Here is a 17,287-nt window from a genome sequence, read left to right as displayed (position 1 = left end):
TAAATTACCCATCTCAATCGCAACTTCCTCTTCGAAAACCCTCACTGAGGCTGTATTTATTTATTCATAGAAGTCCTTCTTTTCCTTGGTATTTTAAGTTTCCATTGGTTCCACTATATTATTGAGATGCATACCAAATTTGGGTGGGAATCTCGTAGTCATTATCCTTTCAGAAACCGACTCCCAGGAAATGGGAACAGGCCTTGTGATTCCAGTGACTGGAAAAACACTGGATTCTTATTCGCTTGCGTTAGTTTCTCTGGCGTACAATAGCATACTGCCGCAAGAAAGGGAGGAGTGTTCATCAGGCTCTCGTTATTTAACCTCTCATGCTCGTTCAGGTTAGAGAAAGCGAAGATTCTAGAACAAAGAACACGGTTGTCGAGTAGTGTATTATTTTGCAAAATCTATTTCGTGTCCAAAAATATCCGAATCGACAACGTTCCGACGGCAATAATACTCATCTTAAAGAGGAGCCATTATCTTAATGTGGTGCAAGATACGATAAATTAATAATACTGTGGATGCGATTTCTGTGCCAGCAGATTCCGTTGACTGGAGGTCCCTATTAGCAATACTAACAGAGGGGCTTACTTCAGTTAGTCCCGTAGGACTGAATATCAATTGGATTCGTTTTCATTTAAGTCTACTCCTAACCTTATTTGATCATGAATGAAGGACGACCTCGACAGAACCCCTAAAGGTTAGTTTAGATTGGAGGCCGGCTGGTATTTCATCAAATCGCCTGGCGAAAAGAATACATCAGAACTTTCATCCGGGTCATATTGTTCCACCAGAAGATATTGTTTATTAACAAGTCGAAGCTCTGTTTTATTCCGTTTTCTCAAGGAAATGCGTATTTAATTTGCGGGGATTTTACTACCTGTTACGAGTTCTTCCTGTTTCGTTCATCTTCGTTTCTTGTAATGCGTGAACTTCTGGCAAATGAAGGACGTGGGAATCATGAACGACAGAGGAGCCATAGCAGCATGATTTTCCCTCCAATTACTTTGTTTTCGGCCTTCTTTTACGTCTTCAGTTGACATTAATTGAGTGGCAGGTATTAATCATACATAATGGAGACATTCCTTTTTCATCTGACATATTAAATCACATACTCGTTCAGTATTATCTCATTAATCCAGCATTGATGAGACAAGAAGGCCTTTTCCGTCCCATGACTTTGTTCAACATCTGAATGGCGAAGCGGATATTGTTTAACAACCGCTCCTCCTTTCTAGAACATTTCTTTGTTTTTCAGTCGGTATCTTCAAAGGAATGGTGTGGATATTTACTCACTTATCTCCCTTGAAGGCGAAAGGAAAACAAAATGAGGTAGGTCCTTAAATGATTCCAACCGCTTAGAGGATTAATTTAATAAAATATAACGTATAATCCCAATAGTGTGGGTAATCAAATCGGGAGTGATATAAATGATATAAGAAATCAATGTTTTCAGCTACAAGATGTATTGCTGTAATCAATTTCTCTTCTGCTTACAGTCAAACGTTCATCATCCGCCTCCAATGCCCAACCACCATCATCCAGTGAATCATTGTCAAATCATAAAAGCGAGGTGGAAGCTTCTCCAATAACAGGCAAATCGGAGATATCCTTGGGCAATATTCGACAGAATGCTGGCTTCACGGAAACAAAGTCGACACCGCAGAAGCGTGGTGTTAACTCACAATTAATGTACGGTGATATATTTAATTCAGTACCTGCCGGCCCCATTACTAATCCAGGACGAAATGGTGTTTGGGCGGATGAATTGGATCCGGCCGTTGTTTATCCTGACATTCAAGACTTTGAAGATTATCAGAGAGGTGAGTTGAATATTAGTTGTATGTATATTTGGCTTGAGTCTATTTGAGATGCTCGTGTTGAAGGCGCTTCAGGGAAGTCGATATTCAAGGATACGGTTTCGTTGGTTATTGCTCCGGTGGCTACTCGCACTTTTATCAGGATATTTACGGAATTCAAAGAAGGCTCTCTGCGTGGGTGTATTTCTTCGAGCTAACCTTTATCTTCCGACTAGAGGCTACATGGAAAATTTGAATTTTGTGACAGAATCCTGTCCTATAAACAAAGTAAATTAACATTCCTCACACCGGAATAAAATGTCAAACGTCCAGAAAGCCGCTTTGTGTAATTTTGATTTCATATTCTGTTTTACCAATTCGCCATACAAAAGTGCGAAATGCAGTGAAAGTTAAACATTGTTAACGGTTGCGGATGATAATTCGAGTCACATTTGGGTTATTTGAGGAGGAAACTCATGTGGAAACATGTTCTCCATTTTCATTTCTGGGGCAGTTTCTTGCATGGAGAGCAAATTAGCATTTTTCTGACATACTTTTTTTTTATAAAAATTTTTTAAAGGAAAGGAAGCTGGTAATAATTATGAAATATGATCAATGCAATTGCCTACAAAATGGAGCAAATGTGTAAAAAGTTCTTCCATAAAAGTGTTCGGGAGATTTTTCGATCAAAGATGATCAATTTTCGACCTTCTAAGATTGATGGTGATTGAATGCGATTTGTAACTGATAATGATCTTTCAGTAGAGTCGAACTTGGATACTTTGGTACGCTGAAGCTCTATGAGTAACTTGATACTAAACATAAGCAAATGTCGGCCAACCTTTATTATATTATAATAATAATATTGGCATTGCGTTCAAAAAGAACTATTGTTCCCTTTACTGGTTAAAGTAGTATATATGTAAATAAACTATAATATGTCGTTTAAACCTATAATCAACAGAGACTACTTCCAAGTGTTTCAATCCAACATCTGGTATTAAGTATTCTCCTTGGTGCCTCGACCTTTGTCCCGTTCACAAGTGGGGTCGACTCGTCGTGATCGGATTCGCCAATTGGCTCTATCAAATGCCTGATCTGGATGCAATCTCGAGGTTTTTAAATCCCCATCCAGCGCATCAAGCCACCGTTGTTTCGGCCGGCCCCTGGGCCGTTTACCATTAATTTCGATGTTCAGACGATGGCAAGTAAATTCTCGTTAGCGCGAATTATGTGACCATACCATCGAAGACGCCTCTCTCGTAGTTTTTTCACGATCGGTGCAACCCCATGTTGATCGTGGATATCCTCATTTCGGATGTGATCAAAATGTGTTACGCCACTAGTCCAACTCAACATCTTCGTCTCCATAACCAAAAGACGCCGTTCATTGTCTTTTATAGTCGGCTGACACCCAGAAGTATAAAACCAATTTGGAACACCAGTTGTGGAACGCCACTTCATCCAGGTTGCGTTAATCCGTCAAGCAATTTCATAACGCAGTTCTTCATTGGCTGATAGCGTTGACCCGAGGTATTTAAATCGCTCAGTTCTGAGCTGGGGGGTCGGGGCTTCTGGGGGTCGGTTTTCAAAATTTCAGTTTTATTCAGATTCAATCTGGGACCATGTTAAATGAGGCGATCATTCGATTTTTGCACAAGTTGCTCTAGATCATTTTGCTATCAGATGCTAGGAAAACATCATCTGCATAAAGCAGTGTGTAGGGCGCTGGACGTTGGATATCCCGTGTGACGGTGTCCATAACAAGACCAAAGAGGAATGGTAAGAGGGCGCTTCCTTGATGAACACCAACAGAGACACGAAGCGGTTTTGATACACCCGCCATATTGCCAACTTCCCTTTTTGGATCGTGGTAGTGCGGTTGAACCCAGCTCATGAGTTCTTCTGGCGCTAAGTATTGTCGTAGAGCATACCAGATGAGATCGTGTGGCACACGGTCAAATGCTTTCTCTACATGTAGAAATACAATGTAAAGAGGGCTATGCTTCTCATGGTATTTCTCCATGAGTAACCGCGCAGCGTGTATTGCATTAATAGTTCCGCAGTTCTCGACAAACCAGGCTTGATTCACGGTTATTTCAACGATTTTGCGAATATGGTTATCAAAAGTGCGTTCAAAAATCTTCATGGTATGTGAAAATAACCGGATCGGACGGTAATGTGAACATTCTGCTAGACTACCTTTCTTTTTCCATATTAAAACTGTGGTACTTTCTTGCCAGTCAAATGGTGTTATACCCTCCTAAATAACCCGATTGAATAATTCACTGAGCCACAGTGTTGGGTCTTCCCCCATTTCATTTGTTTTATTGCCTCCTCGACTTCTGTTGCGCTGACAATCAGTCCTAGGATGTTTTACGTGAGTACCTGTCGTGTAAACTTAATCCCACGGCCTTCTTAAGACACGGATTGATTTTGTGACCACAATCAGAGCCCCGCCGAAGCAAGCTACGACGGTACCAGTCTATACCAGGCGCATGGCTCAGCATTCATACTGGGGGATGCAAGACCTACCTAAATCTCTACCGATCTAAGGAGTACGGCACCCGTGTTGAAACACAACACCACGCCGAGGTCCGAAAGTCTCTGTTCGCTTGTACGTAACCACAACCCTCATGAAGCTTCCACTAGGGGGCCAACCGCAAACAACCGAGCTGTACTCACATAAAAGAGGAATTCTCCCAAAGTATGTGAGTTCAGGGGCTATCGCGTTTCCCATGATACCAGTATACCCCTGGCAAGTTTTCGTAACCAATTGCCACTTCAGATGAGTCCCGTGGAAACTCGGGTCTGATCGCCCTGGTTAGGCAAACCAATGTAATACAGCGTCTCCCGATGCCACCACTATAGAGGTTCTCCTCGATCACTGGGTTTTGGTTCAGCCGACAGGGTTGCCGCCCCGCTCTTCCTTGGTACCAGACCATCGGGTTTCTCGCAGAGCGCAGATAGCAATGCGCCTTTCCCGAAGGGCTCTTGCGAGTTCCTCGGTCTTTTCAGTTAGAGTGCCAAGTGGGCGTGCAGACACGTATTTGTTTTGTTCGGATTAACTTACTTGCGTCCTGGCGCCGTCCATGCGTGAAGAACCCTTGCCCATTTCTCGACAGGGCCAGGGCCCGTCCTGCCGCGTCGACTAAGGTAGACGCCCTAGCATTTTTTCGAGTCTTGTTACTCGATCCGACCATCTTGTTTCTAACGACATTGAATGCATTTTGTTGGTCGCTTCTTGCGAGACCTGTCACCAAGACATTAATTTCAGCGATGTATTTTTCTTTTTATTTTCTTTGGCCGTTGTCGCTTCTTTTGCGTGCTCTCCGCAGTGCAACGAAGCCAGCCTTTTCGTTTTGTTCTATATAATTCTTCTCACAGTTTAAGCAAGTTACTTTGTATATTCATCTGGATTTGTGTTTTAGTTTTCTGTTTTTGGGTAATGCTAGCCTGGTTTTGATTTATAGTGCTTGATGACGCCCTTTCATAATCCTAAGTTTTGACGAAGCCGCTGAGTGTGGCAGATGAAGAGAAAAATAGTGGTCACAACAGAAAGAAACGTTCCCGACATCTCTATCGATAATTTGGTGGTAAATGCCACCACTTTCATCCCGTTCCTGTCCAATATTCGTGGAATTTCATCCATTATTAATAACCAGAGCACCGGAGAGATGGCGCTACCCTGGCGGGATATTTCAGATCAGATTGATTATCTTGATACTTAGCGTGGATACTATGAAATGAGTAAGGGACTTATTCAATCCTATTCTGGTTAGAGCCTTCTTGTTGGTTTTGGTACTGATGTTGTTGAATGCTCCCTTTTTATTCAGGAAGACAGCTAAGGTATATTGTCTGTAGTATAGCGATGGTTAAAATGCGCCAATTACTTCATGAAGAGAGGTTTCTGTGGATTTGCTATTGAGATAAGCGTGTTGAGGTTTGGACAAGGGCGACGTGCCCTTCATCGTTTTTAAATGGATGCCTAGGATGCGCTCCAGGGTCTTCAACATCAAAGTGGTGAAACAGGTTGGTCGAAAGTCCTTCACGGATACGTGGCCGCTTTCGGTATGAAAATAGCGCGCGCGTCTCTAGGAGTGCGATACATATCCGAGCAAAATACAGCTCTGGTAAATCTCTATATGTCAGGGCACAACTTTTTGTTGCTGGTTCTGGATCATGAGGTTTATATGTGAGGAAGCTGGCCATAGCCCAGTTGATTTTATCCTCGGTAGTTGCTGACCCGATAATCTCACACGACTGGGGCTACATACATGGTTCTCAGAACTCCTTATAATAATAATAATCGTTGGCGCAACAATCCATATTGGATCAGGGCCTTGAAGTGTGTTAGAGCACTTCATTCAAGACCGTAACGGTACACTACACTGTAGGAGGCAATGTGGTCAGCATTACGCTCGCCTGAGATTATTACCCTGATTTGACTCAGGTACTCATTCGCAGCTGAGTCGACTGGTATCCGACGTCAAATCACGATACAAATCCCACTGCCGCCAGTGAGATTTGAACCGCGACCTTCCGTACGACAGCCTTGTGCTCTAACTACTCAGCTATCCGGACAGACCTCCTTGCTACCGGGAAAGTGCGTATGACCTTGCAGCTTTAGTGCCTCATTTGAGGATTTCGTCCAGGAGCTTTTCGGCTTTTTAAGAAAGGATAGGTGTCCGTTGTTCTTGGTCAGAATCTTATTGAGTCTTGAGTCTTGAGGATAGGATCGGCTGGGCTATAAACAGCTTCTCCGCATACAAGTCTCCAGGCCCAGATGGCATAATGCCAGTCATGCTACAGAAGCAGCAGGAATGGGTTGTGCCGTGGCTTCTTGAGATTTACCGGAGCTGCATCACTTTAGGATACGTACCGCAGTCCTGGAGGCGCGCACGAGTGGTTTTCATACCGAAAGTGGGCAGACGCGGTCATGAGTCCGCGAAGGACTTTTGACCAATCAGCCTGACCTCTTTCGTGCTGAAGACCCTAGAACGCGTCCTGGACATTCACTTAAGGATGATTAACTCAAAGGTAATTTGCCCCAGCATGACTACCTCAAAGGAAAATCCACAGAAACCGCCGTCCACGAGGTAATTGGCACGGTTGAGCGGTCGCTGCAGTACAAGCAGTATACCCTCGCTGTCTTCTTGGATATAGAGGGAGCTTTTAACAACGTCAGTACCAATGCCATCAAGGAAACCTTGACCGGTATTGGATTGGAGGGGTATCTCACGCATTGAATTATATCCATGCTGACTACCAGGATAATCCAGTCGGATCTGGGAGGCAACCACTTCACCAGAGCTGCGAACAGAGGCACGCCCAGGGTGTCGCCATCTCAGCGGTGCTCTGGTTAATAGTAATGGACAAAATTTTTCGAACATTGGACAGCAGCGGGGTGAAGGTTGTGGCGTATGCCGACGACTTGGTGATATTAGTATCAGGGATGTTTCTGTCCATTATGAGCGACATCATTGAAGGAGCGTTGCGAAATGTGTGCCTGTGGGTCGCAAGATGCGGACTCATCATAAACCCAACCAAAACGCAACTGATGCTATTCACCGCCAAGACAAGGATACCTGAATTCCATCTACCACGGCTGAATGAACAAAGTATCTGGGTGAATTCCTGAATTCTAAGCTAAATTGGAGGTTGAACATAGAACTGAGGGTTAAGAAGGCCTGTATAGCCTTCTATACCTGTAAGAGAACTTTTGCAAAGAAATGGGGGTTTCCGGCCGAGGATGGTTCTCTGGATGTACACCGCTGTAGTGCGTCCGATCCTAACGTACGGCTCTATTGTATGGTGGCAGGCTTTGAAAAAGAAATACAATAGAACGAAGCTTAATAGGATTCAAAGAACCGCGTGTGCAGGTGCTACGAAGGCTCTGCAGTCCTGCCCGGCAGATGCTCTCAATGTACTCCTGCATCTCCTCCCCCTAGACCTCCACATCAAATATGTTGCAGCGTGCAGTGCCGTCAGACTACGTGAGTCCGGATGCTGGACAGCGAAGTTCCACGGCCATAGCAACATCTTTGATGAAATACCCCGAGAAATCTGGGCATCCCCCACGGACTATGTCACACGCCAGCTGAATTTCACGAGAAACTTTGCTGTGGACCTTCCCACTAAGGCAAAGTGGAAGACCGGCGGCGTGTTGCAAGACTGTGACACAGTATTCTTTACCGACGGATCAAAGATGGCCTATGGAGTCGGCGCGGGGGTTTTCTCGAATACACACGCTGTATCCAAGTCGTATGGTCTCCCAGGTTTCGCCAGTGTATTCCAGGCGGAAGTACTGGTGATATTGGAAGTCTGTCGATGGCTGGAGCGTGATTCGAGCCCCAAACGTAACATAGCCATTCAGACCGACAGCCAAGCGGCCATCAAGGCCTTGTATTCAACGACGACATCTTCCCGGCTGGTGGGGCAGTGCAGAGACGCGCTCAACCATCTGGGCGGCACGCTCAAGGTCACTCTCCTCTGGGTTCCCGGGCATAGAAACATAGAGGGGAATGAGCGGGCTGACGGATTGGCCAGGCAAGGCTCTGCTCTTGGCAGTCCCTCGGCGAATACAGTCGGTGTTCCGCTGGCGGCTGTCGGGGGCGGAGTCTACTCGCACTACCTAGCAGCCGCGGGCCTGAGATGGCGAAAGCTTATAAGCTGTGCCAAGTCAAGGAGAATTTGGCCCGCTTATAACATAGCCCGATCACGAGAGCTCCTGTGCCAGACGCGTGCAAATGCGTTTAATATTACGGCGGTCTGCACGGGGCACTGGCCCATAGGGACCATGCCGCTAGGCTCGGCATACCCTACAACTCGCATTGCCGAAGCTACGGGGAAGGAAGGGAAACCCTCATGCACTTTCTCTGCGACTGCCCAGCTCTGGCTAGAGTCAGGCTGCGGACTCCGGGTAAACCATTCTTTGGGGACCTCAGAGAGATTTCTAGCTGCAGTGTCGGAGAGCTGCTTTCCTTCGTGAATGCTACTGGCTGGCTCTGAAGATCCGAGCCGGCTGGACTCGGCCTCCCTGCTCCCATAACAACAGTCACGGTCTTAGGAGTTTGTGGCATCAAAACGGCGCACCAAAGCGTTAATTGGGCTCCTCGGAGCGACTATTGATACCTACCTACCTACCTACCCTTGCATAGTCGCTGATACTTTCAATGTTCTGACAACAGTTTAGTCAGGAACACTTACTGGTTATCTTCATGACTGACTTGTATCTTTTCAGGCAGTGCTTGTATAACCCCCAATATTTGTCCCTGTAAGAGATATTGAAGACCTCCCTGGTCAACTTCTTGACTTTGAACAGACCTTCCATGGTGGCAGCGTTTTTCGTTGTATTTTGTATTTCCAGAACCCCGACCTTTGATTCCAGTTTGTCTGTCGTGTCAATGTTACCGATTCGCAAACCTGAGAGTTTGCTTTTCACAACTTGAATAAACTTCATCCAGTTAATCTTTCTGGGGTCTTCGAAAGAGGTGGAGATCTCTACAACGAGATTTAGATTGACAAGTATCCAGCTTCGATCTGAGAAAAATCTCTTGTCAAACACTCTCCAGCTCTCCGCCCTTAAACCAGGATGGATTTCTCGAAAATGCAGGAGGTATATGGGCTTTGGATTCCTAGTTTATGCCACCACCTGATTTTCTATCCATAAGCCTCTTTGCTACTCCTGCCAAATCAGGGCCTGTAGCAAACTTTTTGTGGGTTTTCATTTTTAAATTTCTTCGTAATGGATTTTTTGTGGATTTCTGTGTACAGGACGAAAGTTTCCAATTCAGTCCCGGCATAGCCAGGTATGGAAAATTCGCACCTGGTCAATGTGAAGCAGCATTTTAGCGATTGTTCATGTAAATGTGAGGACACATTTTGATATAGGTGGAATTTTCAAATTTTTCTAATCCCATGTCCTTCACTAACAAATCTTAATCTGGCACCTCTTTTTAAGATTCTTTACTTTTACATTTTCTCAAATTTGTTATTTTTATTTGTCAAAAAGATTATTTTCGGTCTCTGTTCTCCGTACAATACTTCAATAGTATAAAGTATGCTTTGTGGTTTGAAGCCTTGTTCAAATCTGTAGTTTCTATTTACGAATAGATTCTCTCTGTACTCTTGATCCTGCTTACACGCCTGTTATAAATTGTTGAATTTCATTAATCTTGACGTTAATATCATGATTGAATTTCATTTTACAGCCGCCTACAATGCCAAGCCTTACGATAACATTCGGGAAATACTTAACACGGAACCAATTGCGCTTCCTCTCCAGTATCCTTACCGCTACTATGGAGACCGCAGGAAAAGATCCAATATGAAGCCTTTGGATGCCAAGTAAGTGATTCTAATTTTCGCTATAATGTGACCAGGACATGGAGTCTATAGGAAAGGGCATTGAACTTGTTCTCAGATGAAAGAAAACTTTGAATTAATTCTCAATAGGATATGTATATATTTGTATGTAAGAACATAATACCGAAGACATCAGAAGGATTCTCGAAATTAAGAAAATGTTCTTATGTTGAATTCAAACGAGAATCCATTCTTAGCTTTATCGTCTTTGCACAAATAAATTTCTTTATTTGCTCTCATTCAATGTAACTCCTTCAATTATAAATTTCTTATCCTTTCTACGGTTCGCTTTCCATTTGGCCTTCTATTCTACAAAATGCACGTGGATTATTGTGGGTTACATAATGAATTCACAATACCTGTATTTGTGCTAATCTGATTGATGAAAGTGAAGGTATTCAAATCTATTCTTTACGGAGTCCTGTTGATGCCCACGTGTATAATGGCGCAACTTTCACACGTCCACGTGATGTTCTGTGACACAATGCAGTTATGTAAAGACAAATTTATCTGAGGACAAATTTGATTGGAAGGTCTGAATATGTTAGCCTACACGTGGATTATGGGTATTGTGATAGCTACATTGAAAGTTTGTCAATGGTTTCAAATAGAGACAGGTAACAATGACCTGACTGCAATTTTGACAAAAGTATATTATTGCTTAGAGAGCTACGTTGTCGAGCAGAATTGTTCATTTTAACGAGATGTACTGCAACTGCAGTTTATACGTAACAGATGCTATGACATTTTTCTTTTTGGTCCAAAAAGGGTAGTATCAAAAGAGAGCGACAACGTCAATTTTATTAATTAAATCATGTCTTGAATATTATTTTAGGATTTGCGTTCCAATTATGCCATATACAATATATCATACATGGCTGCTATAAACCTCATAACATAGCGTGTCTATCGCACATAGAGACTGCATACTTCTTCTACTGTTCTACGCCTTCTAGAGCCATCCTCTCGTCGATTATGCTGAGATAGTGGCTTTCTTTGCATGGCATAATTCGTAATGAAGTTATCGCCACTCCTTAATATGCAAACTATCCATTGACACTTTCTGATCAACACGTTTACTGGTTTTAGACCAACCTCGCGATGAAATTCTTCATTAGTTATTGTCTCAGGCCTCGATGGTATGACGCAGGCATGAACTGCCGAAAGTTTGGAGTTTCCGAAGAACAGTGCCGGTCACTTTCATATACTACTTCCCTATAAGAGTACTGAGCGAACTTTGGCCCGGAGCGGTCTTACTGATGGGCAACAATCGATTGAATTTGGACGCACACTACAGTGAAGTTAAGGTCTCTTCCGAGGTCTATGTCAACACCCCTTTTGTTACATACATTCAAAAGACAATTCTAAATCTATTGCTAATCCCGAAATGCTAATCAGATATTCGTTGCTATCCAGTCAAAACCCAATTGACTTTATGGCGGCCCCTATGCTCGAATAGTATGTCTTTGATGTCGAGGTGGCGAAAGTTGCAGAAATCTATCAACTTTTCGTTTTCGTGGCCACCAAAATCATGCTACCTTATGACGTTCCGAGCAAGATGTTGTGAACGCTCACTTTAGCATCATGATAATAATGTTGCTTTTCGGTAGTCCCTCCTTCTCTTTTATATCAGAAATCTGCGTTGGCTCATAGTACTGCACAGTTGTGATGCTCTTTAATCTGGACTGAAACTTCACATCAAGATTCTGTCAGAAATCGACTTTCTGGTCAAGAGAGCTGGTCTTGTGGACACCGGATTGGTATCTTAACCTTTATTTAAGATCAAGAAATGTTCTGTGAGAATTGGACTCTAGAAGGATTTATAGGTATTATCAAAGGTATAAACGATGGCACCGCATGCAATGTCCAGCAGATGTAATACTTATGAACCGCTTGGTGCATCTGGGCATGCCCTATTTTCGCGATTGTCATTCGTTAGGTAGTTTACGCCCGCCGCTTAATTCAGTGCAATCTAGTAATGATGTGCGGGGGGTCTTGACCCCTTCAGTGCAAAGCTAGGATCTTTCATGTAGGTACCCATCGAGTGCAGATGTTGCCGCAGAGAACAACGACTAGTAGTTGGACCTATCATCATTTCGATTTTGACCGTTTTGATCCACCGTCCGTCCCCTGGTATGAATTTGCAGTGCTTATAGCCCACTATTGTTTCTAATCACTGGAATTGTTATGTCAGTCTCCAGTCCCTTGTGGGTTTCGCGTCTCATTTGCTAATTCCAAGTGCATGTTCTCGTTCTGGAGGTTGGGATCTATTTATGCCCGGTTATTTATTTCAACAGTGTTTCGCTTTCAAGTGTTAATATCTCAAGGATTTGCTAGGAAATCCAACATCAATTTTGAAAGATTTGGTTTTAGGTGATACAAAACTTTTTGGGGCTGGTTAGCTGTTAGAGAGAATACGGATTTTAGCGACCCTGTGCTTCGTTCCTAGTTTCTCTTTGAAACAAGGTTTACCGCAGTGTAGAACTGCTCTTGTACAATCTTTTGTCTTTGACTCACGTGTTACATATTTGGTTTCTCAGGTGACTGTGCCTCTAGGTATCTCCATCTTCTGGTTTACTTTGGCTACCACGCTAGAGCTTTATAGATTGATTTTAATCTCTGTATCTCTGCCTACGGCTCTTCTCGTAGTTCTTTTCTCTTAGTCTTTGTTCATTACATGCTTGAGGTTGCTGAAATTCATTTTAAGGTTTTCTCGATAGTACCAGGATTCCATTTATAGAAATCTGAAACTATTTGCGGCGTAATATTCTGTCCTATTTAGTGCGATCAGTGATGCGTCTCTTACAAGGTGCTTCAGTAGTAGCGAAAAAAGTCTCCCCGGGGACATTCCCGTATAACGGTCCACATGGTCTCACCAGATAAGGGCACTTTAGCCAGTTTACCTTCAAGGCGAACTGTCAGTTACACATAGCGTTTACAAGATGATACTCTCTAGCGGTTCATATCATGGACTTAGCCATCTCATTGTTGCGTTTGGTTTTAACAACCGTCTTTATTCTTCTGATTTTAACGTTCTGGTTTTGGTGCTTCCATATTTATGAAGGCTTAATCCTAAAGCAATAAAATCTGCATTGTTTCATCCGTAAGATTGCGAAAATAAATAGAACGGAACTATTCGCAAAACTCAGATGAATTCTGTTCGTCCGTTAAGGCAAAAAGACTTATCTGACGGTGAATTTGGGGTCTGGGTAGGATTCCAGTACTCCAGCAATTTTTCAATATAAGGGATGAATGCTTAAGTCATTGACAATCAACAAGTCTCCATGTGTCAATTAACGATCAGTGAACTTTTACTTGTAGCTTTTCCGCGAGTGTCGCAAATAGTTGCTGAGAAACTTGTTCAAAAATGGCCTCTAAAATTCTTGAATTTGTAGGCACTGTTTAGTGACCAGGGATATTCTGGGGGCAAAGCAGTCATCTCTGAATAGTGACATGTGCCGTTGTGGTGAAACGAGGAACTTGCGTGTTGCACGTAAGCAAGTGCGAATTAAGTTGGTCGCGACATCGAAAAACAATTTTTGACAGCGAAAATTGTTTTTCGAGGCTTATGAGTCATTTGACTACTGCATTCATCATATAACATTTTGAGAAATGCCCCTGACGCGCCGGCGGCTGTCAAACCTAGGGAATCCATCTCAGTAAGGTACGAGCATATTTTCATTTCATTTATTTTACAATCTTAGCCTACATAATGACGAAATTTATGAGCGTTACCATGACTGTCAGGTCGTGGATAAAATCCGGCTCAATAGGTTCCGGTGCGCGGGTCACTTAATCCGTATGGATGAGAATGATCCGACTCGAAAAGTTTATAAGGGAAATATTTATGTTAGAAAGAGAAGACAATGGCGTAGACCGGGACGACAGGCAGCTTTTAAGGATATCGAATTTGCGGACCTCGTCACAAAACTGAAATGTCTGGAGTTCCTTATTAAGGCAGGCCTAGACCGGATACCGGTTGTTGTAGCGTTGATGATGATGATGATCATACAACCAGCCCAGAAAACACTGTGAATTTGTCTATATAAGTGTAGTCTACTAGCAACGTCGCTGTCTCCCTAACGTGAGAGATTATTAGTTAGAGTGGTTTCGATGTATTCTCCTCTGGAACTAGAAACTTTTCTGGGGGAACTGTGGCTTAGCGAATTATAACTCATGATCTCCCAGTTTCTAAGGATTTATTTCAGGAGAGGCGCAATTAGTTGGGCGGCCTTTGTCGTCTTGACTAGAGTTTTAATATGAGAGGGAGTAACTAGCCTATGAGGTCGTATAATAATACGTTGATATTAAGAATTTCCCTTTCAGTGTTTTGTGTAATCAGGACAGGTTTGATTTGGTACAAGTAGCCGTTTTCTGGGGGACTGTTCCTGTTTCGACGACTATGTCAGTTTTTTGCTATTGCTCTATGTGTAGCAGTTTCTCCTTTCGATTCGAAGCCCATTTTAACAAGGAAATATTCCTTTTGCTGCGAAATTTTTCGGACTGAATTTTTGTGCTTCCTCTGGACTGGAAGCAGCATATAGAAGGTCACTCATGTAGAATGTATTTTTTAGTATCCAGTTGATGTCAGTATCAGAAGAGTTATCATCGGCTACCAGAAGCAAGCTTCTAAACGCCTGTTAGGATGTAAAGTCTAAGCCATATGTTATTACCTTTAGAAAATATTGCCGGTTTTCTGGATTAGTTTCCCACGGGATTCTGAGTTCTAGCTGATCCGTTGGTCCTAAAAGAATCTGATGGAACATTTCAATTACATCACTAGAGCGTACGAATTCAAATTTCCATACCCTCGTGACAATGTAGTTTGCGATCATGATGAATCGTTTCGTTGAGGCTGACATCGTTCGAGGTTAAAATCGTTGTGTTGAACGCATTCCGCACTTTATTTGACGTTGCATTCTGCCTTATCAAGCTTAGATAGGAAATATAGGCGACATTTTCGCCTGCATCCACTTGCAAAACTGTTGGCACTTCCTTCATATATTCCAGATTGAAATACTCAAGCGCGTCTGATTTAATATTATCGTCCTTACTAAGAGGAATATCCTGGGGTCAAGATTGAGTTCTTCTAACGAGAACTGTGCTGAGGTGTATTTTTGACCTACAATATTCTCTGGCCTGAGACAATTCTCCCAAGCTTAGTATTTTGGAAGAGGAAGAAGCCTGTGACTTAAATTCCACCTATGAGCAGCTGGAGTATAGTATTTGATTCAAGTTAGTTTGTGGTATGGGTCGTGAATTCTTAAACTGTATATGCCAACTTTTTATCTCTCAGGAGTGATTTCACTTGTTGTGAGAGTTGCGGAGGTGTTCCTTTTGTGTTTCTATTCACAACTATAGCTTTGAGGAGTTTTTCACCAAGTGTGCAAGTTTTCCGCGCTACGTTTTCTTGACATCATCGCTGATGCTGCTTTTATCCTTGTCGCTCTACCTAATCCTCTAATAATGAAGTCATTTTTAAAGAGAAGATCACTTCGGTACAAAAGAATATTAATAATTAAAAAAAAAATAAAAAGATTCAAATAAGTATCTCTAAGTAATTAGCATCGAAACAACATCGTCTATGCATCTGCAGTTGCTTTTCAAGGGCGAACGTACGTATCTATGTGTTAAGGAGTCAGGATTATCAAAAAAAGTTTTTTTGAAATTCTGCGGAAACGTAGGCTCTTATTGCACCCACAATTTGATGCAGTCGATATTAGGCCAATGACGCAAGGAGACGATGCCACAGTGTTGATAAGAAAACCTGCAAATCAAAACCTCTGACTGAATATTTAGATAAACAAGTCAATAAGATAAGAGCGTAATTGCAATCATCTGAGCTTTGAACATTCATTACTAGTGATAGAGTGATTAACAGCGGTGAGCCGGTGAGATTATATAAAAAGTGGTCTACTAAAAATGAGCTAATTTGGATATGATACATGATTATGCTTGGACTATGATTATGAAGGATTATCCGCGACTTTGCATTCGATACCCACTTTCATACAATCGATATATTTGATGAATTTGATGAATGAATTATAAGCGTCTATCGATTCTCCCAGATTGGATACCCTACAACTTTAGTTCTGGGTGTTCCACAACCACCCACATTTATTGCAATTTGTGGGAAGTTTTCGAAGGTGTTATTGACTGTTCTATTTTCGGTTTCAACCTGGAAGTCCCCGTTTCTCATGGCATTAATCAATTCCCTCATCACGCTGTCAATCTTTCTGAAACTACGTTCAAAATTCATTATCCTATATAAACCGTATTATTCCTTTTGTCACATAAAGCCTGTGTATGGGCAATAATTATTATAACGACTTCAAATTAACCAAGAAATTTGAAATTGAAATATTTTAGTCAAATTGAAATATTTATAGGAGGGAAGTCGAATAATAAACTTTCTGGACTTTTACCTCCAAATTTTGGGTTTGATTGATATTGATATGAAATGCTGTCGATCCACCGTTCACATAAATTTCCAAGGACATTGTATATGATCAAAGTTTCCGTCAGACATTTATACATTTCCCAACTTTTCTTACTAAGTGGAAGGCAGTGTTTTCGATTGAGTTTTCTTCGATTGGATTTATCACTAAATGCATATATTTGATGAAAATGATTTTGCTGAAAATTCACCCAAGGAAACTTTTAGAAAATGTCTCAGAAGATGATATCAATATGAAAATGAGTCAAATGGAAAACTAAATGCAACATAGTTATAACATCATAAGGTAACTTACTAACAAACTGATGTGGCCTTGACATATGGCAGGCGAGGTTAACTTCTTCCTGTGTGACTTCTTGTCAGCAAATGCAGGAAGCAGATGACGTCTTCACTATTGAACGGTACCATGTGCATTGTCATGCAAAAGTATATCTGCGTAAGGGTTGCAGGAAATTCATGGACATGGAGAGATAGCATACAAACAAGTAAGAGATTCATGATTAGGACACTTTAGGTATGAAAGATGTGGCACGCTTACATACATATACATATATTGTATATTACATAGCCTCGACTGGCAGGTTCGATTGGTTTGGTTATCTGAATTTATGAAAATACTAAATATTATTCCAAGCATTTATTAGTTTAAGAATTTTAA

General features: G+C 42.2%; 1 protein-coding gene across 1 annotated transcript in view; it reads left to right on the top strand.

The window, feature by feature from the left end:
* LOC119646599 overlaps positions 1–17,287 on the top strand; it is a 149,322-nt gene that overhangs the window by 37,079 nt on the left and 94,956 nt on the right. Inside the window, exons 2-3 of the mRNA XM_038047092.1 lie at positions 1,503–1,826; positions 10,016–10,151. Coding sequence (XP_037903020.1) covers positions 1,503–1,826; positions 10,016–10,151 — 460 coding nt within the window. The remainder of the gene's footprint in view (positions 1–1,502; positions 1,827–10,015; positions 10,152–17,287) is intronic.

This window comes from Hermetia illucens, chromosome 1 (assembly GCF_905115235.1).
Source record: "Hermetia illucens chromosome 1, iHerIll2.2.curated.20191125, whole genome shotgun sequence".
Lineage (NCBI taxonomy): Eukaryota > Metazoa > Arthropoda > Insecta > Diptera > Stratiomyidae > Hermetia > Hermetia illucens.
This window is presented reverse-complemented; position numbering and strand designations above follow the sequence as displayed.